The sequence below is a fragment of the Tamandua tetradactyla genome, chromosome 3 (genome assembly GCF_023851605.1).
Source record: "Tamandua tetradactyla isolate mTamTet1 chromosome 3, mTamTet1.pri, whole genome shotgun sequence".
Lineage (NCBI taxonomy): Eukaryota > Metazoa > Chordata > Mammalia > Pilosa > Myrmecophagidae > Tamandua > Tamandua tetradactyla.
Window position 1 is genome coordinate 38,709,235 of NC_135329.1, and position 20,216 is coordinate 38,729,450.

At 34.0% G+C, this 20,216-nt stretch overlaps 1 protein-coding gene across 1 annotated transcript in view; it reads left to right on the forward strand.

The window, feature by feature from the left end:
• The window catches only part of CSMD1 (CUB and Sushi multiple domains 1), a 519,811-nt gene extending 501,489 nt beyond the window's left edge, over positions 1-18,322 (forward strand). The window contains 5 exon segments of the mRNA XM_077151716.1: positions 1,021-1,182; positions 3,405-3,517; positions 5,660-5,747; positions 11,503-11,635; positions 15,068-18,322. Of these exon segments, the coding sequence (XP_077007831.1) occupies positions 1,021-1,182; positions 3,405-3,517; positions 5,660-5,747; positions 11,503-11,635; positions 15,068-15,227 (656 nt within the window). The 3' untranslated portion in view covers positions 15,228-18,322.
• Positions 18,323-20,216: the final 1,894 nt, after the last annotated feature.

Genomic DNA, 20,216 nt, shown 5'->3' on the forward strand with positions numbered 1-20,216 from the left:
ATATATGTAGGCATCTTTATTAGTTTATTTGTATCAAGCAACTCAATCAGTGAGCTTTGACTGATTCTACTTATAGTGGCTCTTGTCCAATTAAAAATTTAAGCACAATATGAGGATAAAGCAAAGAAAGGCTTAATGGGACCATTGATCGAGATATATACATGTTAATAAGATTTATTTTTTATATTAGTATTGTAAAATTGGCAGGAGTTTTATATACATTTATTAGCAAAGTGAGAAAAAAGTATATATTTTTCATAAGCAGTGAAAACTAGAGAGAATAGCTAAACAATCTTTCCAAGTATTCCTGCCCCAGATTCATATTATATTTTAAAAAATCATGCCTTTTATTTCTGAATTTAAGAGATGCACAAAAGGAATGTTTGAGATTTTTGAAGCTATGCTTTTTGTCAATACTGGAATGTTTTCTACCAGAAAATTAGAATACAGAGTAAGAGACTATGAATGTATGAAAGACAGATTTGCTCTACTTAGAAAATAAAGACCTCAATAAATGAAACTTTTCTCATATATTGAGACTGTTAGAATACCTTTGCCTTCATAACCTGTATATATCCAATCAAAGTGGTGCTTTGAAATGCAAGCTTCTTGAATTCCTGAAAGATGATATATGTCAGATGTTTTGAGCCTTCTAAGTCTTTCACAGAGTAGACTTGTATATTAATGATTTCATAGATCTGTTAAAATTGTTTCTTCCTAAGCATAATAAAAAGCTGGTAACGTTAGTAGTATCGATCTCCCATATCCAGTGACCCTGACAGATCTGTTAAAAACAAGTATGCTTTGGCATCTGATGTATTTTTGCAACCATGTAATGAATGTGTATTTGCTGCCCTCAATAATATCCTTAGTTGTTTCCTTTGATTTTTATTATGTTGTGAAGGGAATAGGTTGTCCTTGTCTTCATCATTGTCATTATTTGTGATCTCTCACTGAAAAGTTTAAATATCTAAATTAAGATTCTTTTTGTGCTAACATTGTGTGTTTTCCCCACCACAGTTCCTTCAGATGTATTTTTTGTCAATTCAGTGTGGAAGGGATATTATGAATATTTAGGGAAAAAACAGCCTGCAACTCTAACTGTTGACTGGTTCAATGCAACAAGTAGTAAGGTGAATGCTACCTTCATAGAAGCCTCTCAAGTGGAGCTAAAATTGACAGGTGGGCCTTGAAGTATTTTACTAAGTACATAATATGATCATAAGTGCAACCCACTGTACTAGCACAAAGAAGGAATCTAACATTTTTTATGTACTTAATAATATGGGGTTGGCTTTGTGTATATAATATCTCATTGGATCTGCTCAACAACCATGGTAGGGGGTCTATTCTCATGATAGCAATTAAGAAGCCAGTATCGAAAAGTTAATTAATTCATTTGCACAAGATGATGTATGTAACATTTTAAGTCAAGGATCTGAGATTTCTAACCAGTTTTGTATATCTCTCAAATTCATTCTTTTGATATTCTTTTTTTTATCTCAGGTCCTCTTCATGCATTTTATTATTGTTATGTCACAATTATTAAAATAAAAACAGTATTTTTATATGACAAATATGACAGTTACTATTTTAAATCCTTCACAAATAGTGTATTTTTCATCCTCGCATCAATCCTAAGATCTAAGAACTTTCCCTATATAATTTTTTTTTTTTACTGATCAAAAAAAAATAGAGGCCTGACAAAATTAAATAACTTATGTTAAGTCATATGGTAGTTAACTGGCAGAGGTGAGATGTGTACCCAGCAGTTAGAATCTTGAGCCCACCTTCATGCCTAAATCTAATGTCTCTTTTTAATTTACCTCTCTACTATAAGAATGTGTCCTTTTCTGTGGACTACCTCCCCTAAACTGAGATTGTTTCTGTTGTCCCCAAGGCCCAGCCCTGGCTCTTGAACACCATGACCACAAAATGGCACCTACTGTCTCACTAATCAGTAGAAAGCCAAATGATTCCTCTTTGGGAGATTTGATAGGAGGTCAGGTTTATCTACCATCTCTTTCATTCCCTTTTCTTACTTCCTTGGATGTGAAAACATGTAAGCACTATGCCTACAGCTTAGAATAGCAGCCATTCCTACTCCTATATGTTTAAAAGATATATACTTATGAATTTACAGTCTAGGGGTCCTTTTATGACCTTACACCTATGGAAAAAAATGTGGATTTTTTTTTCCAAGTAAAATACTGCTATGTGATTCTGATGTAGCTGATTCTATGGTTCAGTGTTGGGAAATTGCTCATTTCAACTTGGGAAACTGTTTGGATGAAGAGGTGCTCTAGCTGTGTCCCAGAAATGCGTATTCTTCTTGGGTGTTTGAGTTCTGACTATACACGAGGGAAGAGGAAGAAGAGAGATTAACATTTATGTTGTTGATATCCTGTTGGATGCTATTTAATCTAAAAACAAACAAACAAAAACCCTCCAAAGTGGTATTTTATGATCTCTACTTATAGAACTAGGATTCAAAGATTCATAATTTTAGTCAGTTACCAAAGACTGTAGGGCTGCCAGCATTGGAAATGGGCAGTATTCCAAACTAAAGGGACTCCATCTACCAGTTGACCAGAAGCAATGGATTTTCAGCTATCCTGTGTGCTCTGACAGCGAACACTATTCCTGGAATAGTAGAGATTTGCTTCTCTAATATAAATTATTGGAAATTGCTATATTCTTTCTGAAATTATTAATATGCCTATTGCCTAAAGCTACCTCCTCTGCACAGGGTTCATTTTAAGTTCAATTTTCATTTTTTACTATTTGTTTATTTTTACCTCCTTCGTGTAGGGGACTAATTGTAGTTGCAAGCATATTCCCCATTTGTGTCAAACGATAAAACTCTGTGCAATACCATTAAACAGCCGTTTCAACCATATCAGACGTTGCTCAGAGTGTGACTGTTAATCACTTTATGCCCAGTATCTCAGGATCTTCTAAACTATGTCCTTCACACTTTGCTCTCCTTGCTGGTCATTTCATGCAGTGAGTATATCAATTTATCTTATAAATAGCTGCATTTTAGGTTATTGTTATGGTCTCTTTTTTTCCCTATTCCTCAGAAACAAATAAAATATGAATAAAAATGTTAGGCTTTTTATTAGCATAATTGAATAAATGTTACCTTTATTCTTTCTGTGGGGTAAATTGAGTGAAATAGATTATACCTACTCAAGATAGACAAAGATTTCCTAAGAATTTATTATAAAAAAAAAAAGAGGTAATAAAGTTAAAATGAAAAAAAAAGTACTGTTGAAGTTTTCTATTAACTAATAAATTCTCTTTTCCACACCATATTATAAATCGAATGGATTAAATATCTGAATGAATTGTTCTTGTGAATTCCTGCAATGTACGAATAACTGACTTTGACTCTTTCACAGGTGTTTATAAGAAGGAGGAAGCCCACTTGCTTCTGAAAGCTTTTCACATTAAGGGTCCAGTAGATATTTTTGTAAGCAAGTTTGAAAATGACAACTGGGGACTAGACGGTTATGTAAGTACTTTTGAGAGATGTGAAATAAAGCAAATGCTCTCTAGTCATTACTCTGCCAGCATAGAGGTGTGGCAACCAACTGAAGCTTTCCAAGAGGAGAGTACTGTGTCTTTCCCTGGAAAACCAAGCAATCCTTCTTTTTAAATAGCTTGGGCATTTTGCCACTTCATTTTATAATGGAGGAAATCAAGTTTCTGAGAGGAAAAATAATTTGGCCAAGAATCCCTGTGTGGCTACTGCTGGGGGCAGGCCCAGAACTTGAGTCCTCATTCTATTCTTATTCATACCACATTCAGCTACTGTGGGGCACAACTGAAATTTTTCTGAGGCTATCTGATAAGCAAGAACCACTTTAAAATTCCTGAACTGTCCTTTCTAGACAAACAGAGACATTTGAGATTTTTCCCTTAATCTGCTTCCTTAGTAAGATAAACATTTTTCTGGGTTGTAATTGCCTATCTGATTGAGGGTATATCGCCTTAGATGATTGTACACCTGGCCAAAAGTTGTAATACAAAATGAGTTTCACACAAACTAGAATATTTATTAACTTGCATGGTTGTCCCCCTTTACTAAGGGAAATTCACATACGAATGTAATGTTGCGAATTCATTACCATGTTAAGAACCAAGAATGACATAACGTATAGTATATATGTATACTTGATGTTCACCTCTCTAATGATTTCCCATTTTTTAACTAAAAATGTGTTCCTGGAAGGAGGGGTACAAAATGAAATGTTTAGCATTTAATTGTTAGGACCCAGTTCAGATTTTTCAGTAATGTTTGCAAAGACCACTTAATGGCCAGTGTAATTGAACAATCCAGTTTCCTGTTACAATTTCAGTAGTATCTTCTTCCCCGTGTCACCACGGCTTTTTATGTGGTGGGCCCGCATTCAGGAAAGCAGTATCATGACATAAATTAGGCAGTGTTTCCTCCATAGAAAGTGTGGTTAAATCAGGATAAGTCATTAAAGGCAGACCAAGAGATGCCCGAGAAAGAAAAGGAAGAGAAAGTAAAAAGGCATCATCTGTTCCTGGCTTATCATCCTTCCTCTTTTTATCATTGGTTGTAGAGTTAGGAAGGTCAGTGACGGCAACAGAGAATGAAGATTTTTGTACCGACTGCACCATTCTGACACATTCCTGATCTGAAGAAAGCAGATCACAAATTAACATCCACAAAGTAAAAATACATACTGAAGTATGTTTAAGATCAAGAGTCGCATACCTACTTTTTAGTTGTTCTCCTACTTTGGCCAAGTTGGAGGATTAACTGTACCTTCTTCTGGAAACCATGGGAAGCTGTCCTGTACATGACTAAGAAAAGTTTTTAACTGAGACTGAGAAAATTTTGTGCCTCTAGTGGACATCATAGATTTATAGAGTTTCCTGCTGAACCTAAATACCCCATGTTTGACACCTAGCTTAAAATACCTTCAATTCGCTCCTTACCTTTTTGTAGCTCTTTGTAGCTCTTTACCTTTTTTTTTTTTTTTTTTTTTTGCTCTTAGTAGCTCTTTGTAGTATTGCAGTGGGATCCCTCCAGCATCTCCTCACTGTGCGCTGTAAGAGTTCCCCTACCAGGTCCCTGTTTCAGCGCCAGTTGCCGAGTCCAGCTCAAGCAACTAACTGTTCAGACAGGAGCAGAAGGGGCAGTGGGAGATTGAGAAAAAACACAAAACAGAGTTTAAGGGAAAGCGGGGGCTAGGTGGGTCATTGCCTGACTCAGCTCAATGACAGTGACCACGAGAAGCCAGCTCAAGCTTATTTTATACTGTTTAACAATAGAGTCTAGATAAGACTGTGCAGTCCATGAGAACGTGCTTGACATCAAGAATTTTCTTGAGAACAGAGTGAGTGTTAATTAGCTAGTTTGAAACTGCAGAGGCAGAGCTTTCTCACGGCAAGACCAGATTAGATAAGGTGCAGCCCAGGTCAGACCTCATCCCACTGGAGACCAAGGGACCGTGCCTCCAAGATTACTCTGATGTGGCCTTGCCAGCAGTCAGAGACCGGCTTCATGAAAAACCTGACCTGGGCCCCAACATTGAATATCTAAAAGTAAGAAAAGTCATGTTATGAGCAGAGATTATGAATCCTTTCCATACCTATTTTTCTTCCTTTCCTTCCATATCAGGTATCATCAGGACTTGAAAGAGGGGGGTTTACTTTTCAAGGTGACATACATGGAAAAGACTTCGGTAAATTCAAGCTAGAAAGACAAGGTAAGCTGCACTTGTGGAATTTATTCAAGCAAATATCAGTTTGATCTTGAAATGATTATCTGAGAAATAATGGAAAGGTCATGGTTCCAAAAGGAAAAAACAAAAACAATGGGAAAGACTAACAACCTAATGGGGGAAAAAAAATTGAGTGGTAAAGTGGACAAGTAGAAAGCTGGAAATAAAATTCGCTGTATGTATACCAGATAAGGAATTAATATCCATATTATAAAAATATATTAAAAATAAAAACATCATGAAGACATTGCATTGAGGGAAATAAGCCAGGCACAAAATGACAAAATATTCACTTAATCAATACTTAGAATAAGCAAACTCATAGAGTCAGAATCTAAAATATAGGTTTCCAGGGTGCAGGGTAGAGGTGGGAAGGGCTGTTAAGGCTTAAAATGTACAGGGTTCCTATTTAGAATGATGGAAATGTTTTGATAATGGGTGGTGATGATGGCAACACAACATTGTGAACAGGGCAGAACTGAAATATATATCTGTATATGGTTAAAAGGGGAAATGGTAGATTGTAGTTATGGTAATAGAAGAAAGATTTTTAAAAAATACATGTAACTGCACTACACAAACAGTGAAACCTAAGTTTAACCATGCTGCTTATAGTTAGTAGTACAATTATAAAAATGTTCTTTCATCAGTTGTAACAAATGATCCCCCCTAATGCAAGGAGTGGCATAGGATGGATATAGGAATCCTGTATTTTATTCAGGACTTTTCTATAAACCCACAATTTCTCAATTAAAGAAAAAAAAGACTTTAAAATCAAATTAAAGCAAAGTGTATATACAAGTAAAGAATGATCAAACTACATTTACCCTAAGAAAACTTTATGAAAGAGTAATTAAAAGTGGCCAACAAACTTATAAAATGATCTTCAACTTCAAAAAATATGTATTATGGTAACAAAGAGATCATTTCTAATTATCAAAGGTAATTTTTTTGAAATACTGGTATTGGTTGGATTGTATTTATAAACCCTTGTATATTAAATTGTGGTATAAGTATAAGCAGACATATACAATTTGGCAAGATGATTCATCATATTAACTGTGTACTCTTTCACTTAACAAGTTTATCCCTATAACTTTGAATCCAAAAAGTGTGTTTTGTGTATTTTGAGCATATCTAATGCAGTTGCTTTAATGGTTAAAATTAGAAATAAAATCTTACACATCTTACATCTTACACATCTGCTTACAGGAACTCTTCAGTGAATAACTTTATGCAATGTATTACATGAAATAGAGAACAATTTTCTGCAGTATATTTCATTACAAATGAAAAAAAAATCCATTTGAATTTTACCTCTTTCTTGTTTTGTAATCTTGGATAAGTTACAACATCCTTGAGCCTATTTCTTCATCAAAAGACTCAGTACAGAAATGAGTGCCCAGGGTTGTTTTGAACATTAAGTAAAATACAATATAAGCAATTGCTTTGTTCATAGTAAAGCTCTTTTCACAAAAAGTCACTATTATAGTCCTTGTTACAACTCAGATAAAGAGAATACATTTTTGTAATGAGATTGCTACCACGTTACTCCTGAATAACAGGAACTATATTAAAATTTACTTGTAGGTGACTATTGACATATTAATTTTATAAAGAATCTTTTCATTTAGTCTTTGATAGCAAAGCTACCTTTCAGAGGAACATGAGTCTGATATTTTGTGATGATTATTATTGATGAACTCATTTCATGAGGGACTCCAAAGGAAATATATGCCAAATTATATTGTATTATAATTTTAATAAACCTTGATCAAAAGGAATAATTAATCACAAAATACTCTAATGCCACCATTCTAAATTCAATACTTTCAAGTAGAAGAGCTTTAAATTATAATGCTATCAATGGTTGAGATAATATATTAAATTCTCTTGAGGTAATAAAATGAAATTAATGCATTAGGCCAACTCTAATAAAGGGTAAAGTTTTCTCTTGCTCTAAGCCAAATCCTACATATTTTTTTTTTCTCCCTGTCTTCCTTTAGTACATACTCTAGTAATTTTGTTTAAGGACACCCTCATGAATTGTACAAGATACTGTGTAGATATCAAAGTTTACTAATCCAGAGAACTCAGTCTGAATTATCATCTTGTTGTCACAGATTTTCTTTGCATTACCCTGTTCTTTTTTAATCTAATAAAATAGCAGCTTTGTTTAACAAGTAATATTTATTTTCATGTGATGATGAGCTTATGGTCAGGAAAAACAATTTCCTTACAAAATAATTTGAATCACAAACAAATCTTCCATTTAACTAATTAGAAAAGTCTATGCTTAAGTAATGCTTCAACAATAACAATTCATTTAAGAGTTATGGCTAAAATCTATTTTTTGAGGAAAAATAACCTCCTAATTACCTCTAGTCTATAGATGAACTGAGAAAAGTGATTATCACTAAATGGATATTAAAACCAAATTAGTTTGAAAGACAATTTTAGTGCAAAAACTTATGTAAGAAACTTAACAATAAATTGTGGTTTCCTCATTAAAATTGAATGGCACCCCACAGAATGAGAGAAAATATCTGCAGATCATGCATTTGACAAGGAACTCATATCCCTATTATGCAAAGAACATTTACGACTCAATGATAAAATGACAACCTAATTTTTAAAATGGTAAAAGATTTGAATAGATATTTTCCCAACAATACACAAATGGCTAAAAAGAACATGAAAAGATGTCCAACATCACTAGTCTTTAGGGAAATATGAATCAAAACAACCATTAGATGCTATTTGACACTCAAGAGAATGGCTATGTTCAAAAAGGCAGAAACATCAAGTGGAAAAATTAGAAATGTCATACATTGTTGTTGGGAATGTAAAATGGTGCAACTGCTTTAGAAAAATGTAATATCATTCAGTCATAAAATGTAATGAAGTACTGATATGTGCTACAGTGGGGGCGGACTTTGAAAATATTACGTTAAGTAAAAGAAGTCAGACACATGGAATCACATATTTTATAATTCCGTTTTTATGAAATGTTCAGAACTGGCATAACTACATAGATATGAGGTTGATTAATTGTTGCTAGGGCCTGAGAGGAGAGGGAGAGGGTATGTGAGGAGTGGCTGCTAGTGGGTACCGGGTTTCTTTCTTTGGCTTAAAATGTTCTAACATTAGATTGCTATGGTGATTACACCACCCTGTGATTGTACTAAAGAGCACCGACTGTGCAATCTAAATGGAGGAGTTACACGGCATGTGAATTATTTTTCAATAACGTTCTTTTAAAATTGAATGAGTCATCTTATAACATGAAAAGCTGCTCACTCTTACATGTAGATTTGAAAAATAACTGAATACTGGGCGGTGCGACAGTGGCTCAGTGGCAGAATTCTCATCTGCCAAGCCAGAGACCCGGGTTCGATTCCTGGTGCCTGCCCATGCAAAATAAAATTAAAAAATAAAAATAAATTAATAAATGAGTAAATGCTATTTGATGTGACTGAGTAGTAGTAGTAACAATACTAGCGATAATGATAATATGAAAGAGAAAAAATGGGAGGAGAAGGAGAGTGAAGTGAAGGAGAAAAAGAATAAGGGCAGCTGTTGGATAATATTCAATTATCCAAGCTTGTTTGTCAAATGATCCTCATGAAACAATGTTTGGAATGAAATTGGATCACCTCTTTGGAGGGCAATTAGGTAAGATACAGGAAGACTAAAATGTACAAACTCTGTTAGGCAAAAATTCTAGTTCTTAAATATATTTTGTGCATCTAGACCTTTACACATGTATAGATAGAGACAAAATATCTCATTGAAACTTATAGAAAAAGACTAGAAACAACCTAATTGCCCTTCTAAAAGTTGACTGGTTAAATCAGTTATGGTATTTGCAGTCACTGGAATACTGATTTATATATAACTTATAGAAGAACCTCAAAAATATAATTTAAGAGGCCAATACAGAGGAATGTAAATAATATTCCTGAACTTTAAAAATAGTAAAGAAAGAGAAACCAAACATACAGCCATGCATACTAATAATACACTGCTGGAAGTATTCATAAAACTTATTAACCACTAAAGTAGAAGAATAAGTTATAAGATGGGGATTAATCCTTTATTATGATTGTTCTCTATACTATTTATTTTTATATCCTTCTATAACATTCTAATTAATAGCATGTACATGCATTACCTTTCACGTTATTAAGACAAGGGCAAATGATTGAAATTAATGAGGTTCTCCAGACAACAAAATTATTTAAAAGCAAAGTTGGAGGTATAATACACAAAAACCTGCTTTTGTATTTCTCTGCTATGTGGAAATGGCACGAAGCCCTTTCAGAGTAGTATCGATTGGAATTTTAATACCTATTGTGACCAAAATATATAGTCTTGCTACTGATAACAGAAAGCAGCTTTGATTAATCTAAGCAGAATACAAATATGTGAGAGGTAAAGAGACCTCCAGAATTATAGAAACCTGAAGAACGAGGTATGGTAACTTAATGGAAACCAGTAGATATTTGGGAGCTGAAATACTACAAAGACTGCACCATTTATTCATTCCATAAACATTTAACATTTACCATGTTCCAGTGACCGTTGTAGGCCCTGGGATTCCAGAGGAAAGCTCACCAAAACCACCCTGACTTCATGGAACTTATGAATTCTAGTAAACATAAGTGACCTTAATGAAAATTACGTACTAGAAATTGTTCCAAGCTATTGACATGTATTACTCCATTTAAATCTCACCACAAACCCATGAAGTTGTCACCATCTGAACAACATACCGTTGATCAGATGGTGTCATCACTACTCAATGTGACTCCTGGCTCTGCTGTCAATGGAAACTGCTTGCTGCCTGGACACTTGATTATGCCACCAAGGCTTTTGCCACTACCCCAGTCAATAGAATAAAGTCTAAGCCATTTCATGATGCTTGGCATCACTCTCTAAAAATTCAATGCCTAGGGTAGAAATATACTATTGGCTGACTTTAGCTCATATGCTAGATGCTTGGATTTAGAGAGAACATGTAGCTGGTATATTTTACTTTCAAAGTGGGAGGTGAATGCATCTGAAAACAAAACTAAAACAGGAAAACTAAATCTGATTCACATGTGCTGATATAGAAAGGTTTCAAAAGTATATGCTAAAAAAAAACAATAGCCAAAAAAGCCATCAGTTACAAAATAATTTCCCATTAGACCCTAAGATACTGGCCACCATAGCCCTACATCTAATGAGGCAAACGATAATATCATTTTTAAAATTTTATGTGAAAATTCAAGACATGTAATTCACACTGCTATTTAAATATTTTAGATATTTCAATGTTTCTTTGCATTTATGGTTTATCAAAAATAAGAATAATGAAATACAATATCTTTCCCATAAATTCTGGCAATATACTTCTAAAACCAAGCATACTTCTTAACAACTCTGTTGTTTTCGGATTGCTCTGATTACAATTCATGGCACTAAATGTGTTAAATAGAATATATGAAATTAGGCCAAATATATGAAATTAGGCCTAGTTTCATTGCATGTTAGTGAAGGATTATCCACTTTTTGTATCCTGATCATCAAGATGGATAATAAAGTCTTTGAAAAAAGTATCAGTTGGATCCCTGTGGAATTGAAGCCATTTTGTTTCTTGAAGAGTTTATGTTCATTTATAAAATGTATCATAAAATATTTCTTGTTTGAAGTATAGTAAAATGACTACACATTAAATATTCTTTTTGATTTCCAGATCCTTTAAGCTCCGACCAAGAGTCTTCAAATCATTATCATGGCACTAGTAGCGGTTCCGTAGCAGCTGCCATTTTGGTTCCATTCTTTGCTCTAATTTTATCAGGGTTTGCATTTTACCTCTACAAACACAGGTACTGTAGAAATGTCATTTGTCAGAAAACTTTGTGGTTGTAAAGTGTTTAGCTCCACACCCACTCACTTATATTTGTATATAGCTAGGCAATAGCCTCTCTTATATTCAGAGTGCTTACATGCCAGAGTTTTTACCATAGTTTTTCAGTGGGACTCCTCTGAGTAATTATTTAAATAAGCTACATGCCTTGCTTTGCATTCAAGTAAAGATTTCTACTTTAAAGCCACCTGATCATCTATTGGAAGCATTTAAAAGATATTACACCAGTTCAGGGGAAAGTGGAACAGAATGAACTCTATGGCCCTTTTCAACCCCATAAACCTATGATACATAAATTTTTCATTCATAATTTCCTTCAATAAATAAAAGTTGAGCTTTTACTATGTACTAAGCAATATCACATGTTCCATTTATTGAAAAACTGTTCTGAACATGTGTTGATTTCCGTATCCCTACTGACTTGAAAATGTCAAAAGTTGGGGAAAACCAACTTTAATTGACTCTATCCTTTTCTTGGGGCTAACATGAATGCCAAAAAAATAGAACTTGGAGGAATTATATATTCCATGTTTATTTGTCTCTATATAGATAATGTATTCTTTGGAAGAACTTGACATTGCCAAATGGCTCTGAAATACTTTTTTGGAACAGTAGCATTCCAAACTAATCATATCTTAAAAAATCATGACCCCCTGAAGTAAGAATAAGGTATGTTAAATATCCCCAATGTTTATTTATAGAAAACAAGATACTTTTATTAATTTTTTCCTGGTAAAAAGCCTATAAGAGGGTATTTTTCTCTTTGTTGTTTGTTTTAATGGTGATCAGTTTCAAGCATCTGCCTTCTTAAATGTTTATCTTGTTTGTCTTTTTTTCTTATATTTTTCTTAACAAAAATGTAAAAATTTTCCTTCAAAATATATGTATTAGCTGCTAAAATACATATCTTCACTTTCTTATGACTAGTCATGCTCTGAAGTTAAATTGTTAGTCAGGGAAAGAACTCTCAGATGGGGTTTACACAGATTAAAATTGTCTAATGTTTGTTTATTAACTTATGAGGGAAAAATATCTATGCTCCCAAATCTGGTGGGTTTTATGCTGAAATTACTGTTTGGGGCTAACTTAAAATTTAGTGAACATAGAAATATATCCCACCAGCCTTATCCAATAAATTATACTTTTGGAAGTGTTTGTCTTCTTGAAGAAATATAGACAACAGTCTATCTTCTTTCATAAGTTCCTCCTGGTAATATATTATCTGAATAGAAACAAATTTACAAGGTGTAATTCCTCCAAATTCATTTTTGCTTTTGTTACCATTCATGTTTACCCTAGGGAAAGGATCTAGTCAAGTAATATTTTCTTCAGGATTTGACATTTTGCTTGTCGATGGGGAAGCATCTGATCACCTCCCCTGTACCTAGGCGTGGAATGCAAATCCACAAGTCACAGGAGCTTTGCCTCAGTGTGCCTCCCCATGACGCATGCTTTTATTTGTGTCTCAGAGAAAACTATCTTCAGCTTTTTCCTTTTCCTTTAAAAAGATAACCCCACACAGTCATATATACTTATACATAAATTAAACATGCCCTCTGATTATATGTTAATTTTAAGACGACCTAGCATTGAAGGCATATTCGATAAACATGTCAGCTTGATTCTTTAAACCTTAGAAAACTCTAAGCAAGGGTAATAGAATTGGAATAAATCTGTCTTAAAACCAGATATGCAGGAGACATCACTCATTATTTGATATGAATTTGATGCCAGTTATGTGTTTCCATTCTCCTGGGCTGGCGGTACATTTAATCTCATCGTGGTTGAGTTGCTTCCTTCCCAAGGCTGTACCAAAGTCCAAGAGGCTTGATGTACCTAGAAGAAAAAGGAAGGCTCTCTGGTCTCATTGCTATGAGGATGGCAGCTATTAGACCACTGTAACTCCTGAATCTGTAGGGTCTTTTAGTTTTCTGCTCCTGGGCTGTATAAGGAATGTGAGATTTTTCCAGAAGCAAAAAACCTTAGTGCCCAGTTGCCCGGGTGCTTCACAAACCCATTTCCTTTTGAAATCTTGCCACCTGCCCAGGGAAAGAACTAGCTTATTAGCTGACTTTCCACTGATTTCTTACTCTCTGAAGATATAATTTTTTTAATAAGTTGGCTTTATATTTCTCCAAATAAAACTTTATTTATTCTCATTTATGAGTGTATTTTTTGTTGTTGTTACTTATGTACTTAAACACTGTTTTCTCAATCAGAGACAGAATTTCTGACAAGGTCCTCCACAGGGTTCTCTCTCCACAGTCAGCTTTTAAGTTTCCAACTCCATCACATTTCTCTTAGCAATGTGGGAGCAGCACTTACTTGAGATCTGGGTGACTTAATGATTTTTTTTTAGCCAGTTCTTAGCATCGCTAACATTTAACAGAATTTGTTTACTAATTTCTGCTGCTGGAACATTTTCCAAATTCATTGCCAAAGATCTCTCAATTCCTAGGGAGGTTGCAAATTGCTTTTCTGCTGATAGAAACCTAGTTTTATAAGGCTTACCTTTAAATTTCTCTTTTTCTTAATGAGCATATTGTAACTTCAAAAAAAAACATACTAGTCAATTACTAAAACAGAGGTTTCTTAACATCCAATTTCAAGTGATATTTTTACTAGTGTCGTTCTGTTTTTTTTACCACCTGGCATATTTTTTTCTTGCATCATTTCTTCTGAAAAAAGAGGGAGCCAGGTGATCTTTAGGTCTTTTCTATCCAAAAATCCTCCAGTTCTTAAATTACAGAAGTAATTACAGGTTTTCTTTTTTAAAAAGTGTAAATGATCATTTATTATATTAAGTATAGTTTATTTTCTACAACTGTCTCATTTTTAATTCCCCAAAGACAAAATATTACAAAAGTAGCTAACACCTAGTGAATGTCTGTATCGATACTGAATTAGTTTCATTATATTATGAATTAATTTAATTTTAGCAACTCTAAAAGGCAGGCATGATGATCAGCATTCTTATTTTACTGAGAGTATTAAAAAGTTAACTTATTTTACAGGTAATATTAAGAAGTTAAATGACTTAGCCAGGGTCACAGAACTTCTAAGTGATAGGTGGATATTCAGAGCAAAATTTATCTAATTCCAATCTCTGTCTACTTCCAGTTTGCCAAGAGTATTAGTAGAAAGCATAGATGATTCTTTGATTTGGGAAATTGTTTCTATTTTATGAATTCATTGTTATAATGCTTAATAGCAATAAAGATATAAACTCTACTGTGTATGAATATGTGTACCCTTTTCTTTCATTGTACCCCATCTTTTATGTATGACTCCCTGCTTATTCAGGAGTCATCTCATGAATAATCACAGTTGTGTTACAGAATTTTTATTGAAATCAGCATTCTAATAGTTTGTTCTTTCTTTTTTACTTTAGAACAAGACCAAAAGTTCAATACAATGGTTATGCTGGACATGAAAACAGCAATGGACAAGCTTCATTTGAAAACCCCATGTATGATACAAACTTAAAACCCACAGAAGCAAAGGCTGTGAGGTTTGACACAACTCTGAACACAGTTTGTACAGTGGTATAGCCCTCAGTGCCCCAACAGGACTGATTCATAGCCATACCTCTGATGGACAAGCAGTAATTCCTTTGGTGCCATATACCACTCTCCCTTCTACTCTTGGCTTTGCTGCAGCGACCTTTAACATCTTCTACTGGCATACATGCAGCAAAAATTTCTAGTCAAATGTGTCAGAGTCTTCTGAGGATCAAAATACAAAATTCTGAAAGTGGATTCAAAACGCCTGGCTGCATCTGCTTGAAATCAAGGCACATTAAGGAAGACTGCCACATCATGCCAATCTGTCATACTTAATGCCTCAGACTTTCATATATTTGTGTGGCTGGGATGCCTTTCAATGCAATCTTCTGGGCACTTGGATACATCCTTTGGGTGCAGTAACAAAATGATAGCACCACAATATGTTTTTTTTTTAACCCCATGAACACACATACTCTGAAAAAAGCTTTCGTGGAGAAGACATCCTTTCTGAGAGATGCACACACCTACAAATGTTTCACAATGTCATCCCTGAGACCTGACAACCTTTGAGGAACTCACAGCGCGCCTCAGTGTCCATAACTAGGGCCAATTGCAAATTTCTCAGTCAGCTGTTCTATTGCAGAATTTTTGATGCACAATTTTTTGCACTAGTGTGTTATGAATGAGTAAGATTCTGATTAAAAAACTATTTACACAGGGTTTATACACACTATCCATTGTATATATGCATCCTCTCATATTGCCAAGCTAAACATTCCACCATCAGTTTAGTTGGTGTGTTACAAAAATAAAATCCCCAGGTATGGCACAGGTTTAAAAGGAAATATGGTATTAAATAGATTTATTTTGTTATTGTCTCTATCAGCTACATTTATATGTTGAATTAATTGAAGATGCCCAATGAGAAATCTTTATTTCCCACAATGTTTTCTTTCTTTACTACTATTGTCAGCCAATCATTTTCAATATTATACCACTTAACAGCAGGGGGTGTTGCAGCAACTGTTATTTGCCATGTAAAAATTGTGAATAATAATTTATTTTAGATAGCCCACAAGCTGGTAAGATTGAGCTCACAATGCAATCTTCCATTTTGCATTGTTACCACTTTTTTATTATTTTGGTGTGCCATCCTCTGATATTGCATTGAAAGACAGTACATTGCAGTAGCACCTTGAACTCAGTGGAAATTGTTCAGGATCAAAAATCCAAATTTTCCTTTGGAGGCAAGGTAAACTTACACACACTCTGCTCTCTTGCTGGCATTTAAAAAATATTAATTTGCCTTTTTTTCATGCTTTTTAATTCTAGATGGAAAGAAAGTTTCTCTGGTTTTAAAGGTACAAAATTCACTATAGGTAGATTATGAGTTACAGTTTAGATGATTTATGGATAATCCCCAATGTTGATAAAATAAAAAAGGAAGTAGAAAATGTGACAATGAGAGTGTTTACCTAACAAATTCAAAGTAAATATCATGTTTCTTTTTACTTTTACCTGTTTGATAAAAATATTTGAAAAGGTACTGTTTACTTCGTTTGATTTTGAAATGCATATCCCATGCATTGAAAATCTCTCCTTTCTTATATTCCAGAGTGGCAGTAATAGAAATATCAGGAAGTTAAAATTGTTCTTCACTTGTTTATAATGACCATATCAAAATTTAACACTGATATATTTGTTTTTCTGTTGCATGTTTAAATGCAGGACTGTGAAAGTTAAAAAAAAAAAGTGAAAAGAAGAAAAACTCACCCAAACTGTCAGAATAATAGATCATTTCTCTAAGTCATCATATTGATTTGGACATTTTAGTAAATTGTTTTTACTTGGTTCCCAATTGTTCTGTTACTTGTTTTAAGATGCTGGTAGGCAGGCGTAACTGACCTCTTCTAGTCCCTTCTTTGCCTTTTACGAATGATTCCATGTTATTACATTCAATAATCTGCATATTTTTTCCCTTGTCTGTCTGATAACATTTGGGGAGATTTGCTTTACAAACTGGAGTCCTTGCATAGTCTTTTTTTCAGTATACTAGATGAGGTCAGCAGGAGCCAAGCTTCGAACACACACTTTGAACTAAAAGAAAAATTTAAGGAAGTTTGATGATCATTGTGTGCAAGGGAGAACAGGGTTACTATATATATTAGGTGTATATATATACATATCTATATATATTGTACATATCTAAGTTTGAATCATTCAAACTAGGTGCAAAATGCTGACTTCAGAGTCTGAATTAATGTCTCTGTTCCCACATCCCTGGCCTGCTTGCTGGTCAATGACGTTATAAAATCCTGAAATGACAGGAGATACATACGAGAAAACACATATCAAATTAGACATTATTTTCCTTTGTGTGCAAAATCCAGCCATCCTTTGGTTGCCAGTTTGGAGCATGCTATTTAAAAAATTCAATGACATTCTCTTGGTGAGAATTCTGCCTAGTTTATACACAGGGTGTGTGCAGTATTTAATGAACTCTCCTGCAAGGTGTTTGAAGGATCTTGCTAAGGCAGTCAGGAAATAAGTTTGCTGAGTTAGGTCTAGAAGACTCTTCCCCGAGGGCAACCAGAACACATGCGAGGGAAAACAACCACATGCTAAAAAGCAGGTTATGTGCTTCAAAGCTGTTTAAAACTGCTGCTTGTTTCACACATCTTGCCTTTCTTCAGGCTAGCTGCAATAATTTTTTTCTTCTGTAAAATATTTTGTAAACAACAACAAAAAAGCTATTATAAAAAGGGGAAAACAGAACGCTGGCATTATGATCAGGTCAACCCATCGTCATTCCCACTGTCCCATCTTGCCATTCCACCACATGCTGCTGACATGAAGTAGGTGCAAAAGACCTTTTTGTACAGAGATATATTTTTTATGAAGAATTTGTAAAATTATTAAATATGCTGTAATTTTTTGATTAATGTAGGTAAATTGTTAAAAAATAAATGTTTTTACAATTCAAAACTGTAATTTTCCCAATAATGTAAAATGTACCATCTTTAGCTGATTTTCAGTTTCAATCCTATTACACATGTATTAATATTAAAGTGGCCTGTTAAAATGAACGTATCTTTTTTGTCAAAAAAAATTATAAAGAGAGTGTAATATAGCCTGTGCAATGCCACCTATCTTTAAAGCAAATCAGAGTTCTAATTAAATATTTAATTTTAGATTTCTATTTTTTGTGTGAATTCATTTTATCTTGAATATATGAATTTAAGTCTGTTCAGGAGAGGGAAAGAAATGGAGTGTTAATTATGAACCTTTATTGTATTTAGGATGAGGCTCAATATTTCCCCAAGACATTATCATAACCATCATGGTTAATAAATAGCACACTTACGGTGACCCATGACAGTATTATAATGATAACACTGAAGCTGACAGATTCCTCAATGGTTTGCAGTAAAAACAATGATGGCTTCTGTTTCCCTCCAATCCGAAACCAATCCTACATTTTTATAAATTTTGTTTTTTAATATTGGAATTCCTTCTTTAAACTTTCACAGCACTGAAAAATGTCATACAAGAAAATTTAGGCTATTTAGCAGATGATTATAAATGACACACTTGAAGAAGGCTCAAGAAAATCATTCTCTCGTATAGTCTTTAAAATTCAGAGCCAGCTGTCCACCATTCATTTCTGGGTTGAGAGGGAACAGAATGCTTTACAAGTCCTTAGTGGCCCATCAAGCTGAATGTTTTGCAGTTAAACAGAACGACACAATAATTTCCCTGGGAGTCGAGTTATTACAAAATGAAAAATAACCAATATTAAAAATTGCCCCACTGTGGCTTCAAAGTTTTTTGATATCCAGTTTGTAGTTTGGGTCTCTTTGGATGAGAAATATTGAAGGCCTGTTGTGCCCAAAACACTGTGTGGGGTGGGCACTTGCATACATTGCAAATAATACGCATAATCTAATGCAAAGTAGTTTTACAATTTTCATTTTATAGATGAAGAACCTGATATTCAGAGAAGCTATTTATTTGTCTAAGGACACAGAGCCAATACAAAGTTCCATTTTCTTTTGTTACAGCATTCTTCTTTTTCACTTAACTATGACATTATTAAAATCATCAATATTATTTTTTGCAATGAAATTTTTCTGTTATTCTAACTGTAAATAATTTTGGGGCTCATTTGGTAAACAATGTTTAGATTCATTAGATAAATAATTATCACATGATAAGAATTCCAGGAGAAATAAATACCCCATTTTACATAACACACAGTTACTCACACAAAATACACCCTCAAGAAGTATTTGTCAAATTAAGTTGGAATTGGTTGCTCTGCAATTATCCCATGGGTCCTTGTCTAGTATGCTGAAATCATACAAGAGCTTTACATTTAATCTACCTTTTCATTGCTGAATATTAAAAAATATGGGACATAACACTTGGTCTTATAAATGTGTCTTCTACGTCTGAAATGTTTAGTACATAGTAGAATACACTGCATAGACTAGATCCTCAATTGTTGAATTTGGACCAAGTACAGCAAAGTCTCTCCTGATCATCGCTATGGGCCTTGTTTGAAGGATTTAGAATTTTACACATAGTCACTAAATAGAATTAAATGGGCCAGAGGTCCTGGGATAGTTACAATACTATGATAATGTAATTCACTACAAGCCATGTTTCTTCATATAATAAATAAGAGTTGTCTTGCTCATTGCCTTCTTTGAAGTGCATATATATAATTATACAGCTATTCTATTTGCAGATGAGATAATGTAGGTAAAAATAATATCATTTACCATTTTAGATATCTGATATTGAATCTTGGCATTTCCCCCCTTTTCTGTGGCTAATAGTGCCCCAATTATCCTTGGGAAATCACTCCCCCCTATTACAATCAATTTTGGTTGAGTGCAAGTCACAATTCCCCACTTGCCCCTGACCAACGGGTAGGAAGTTGACCTCAACTAGAACAAACTTCTCTCCTAATAATTGGAGGCTGAAGCCGCCTGACACAAAAATGGGAATTGTCCAGCCTAATTTACCCTG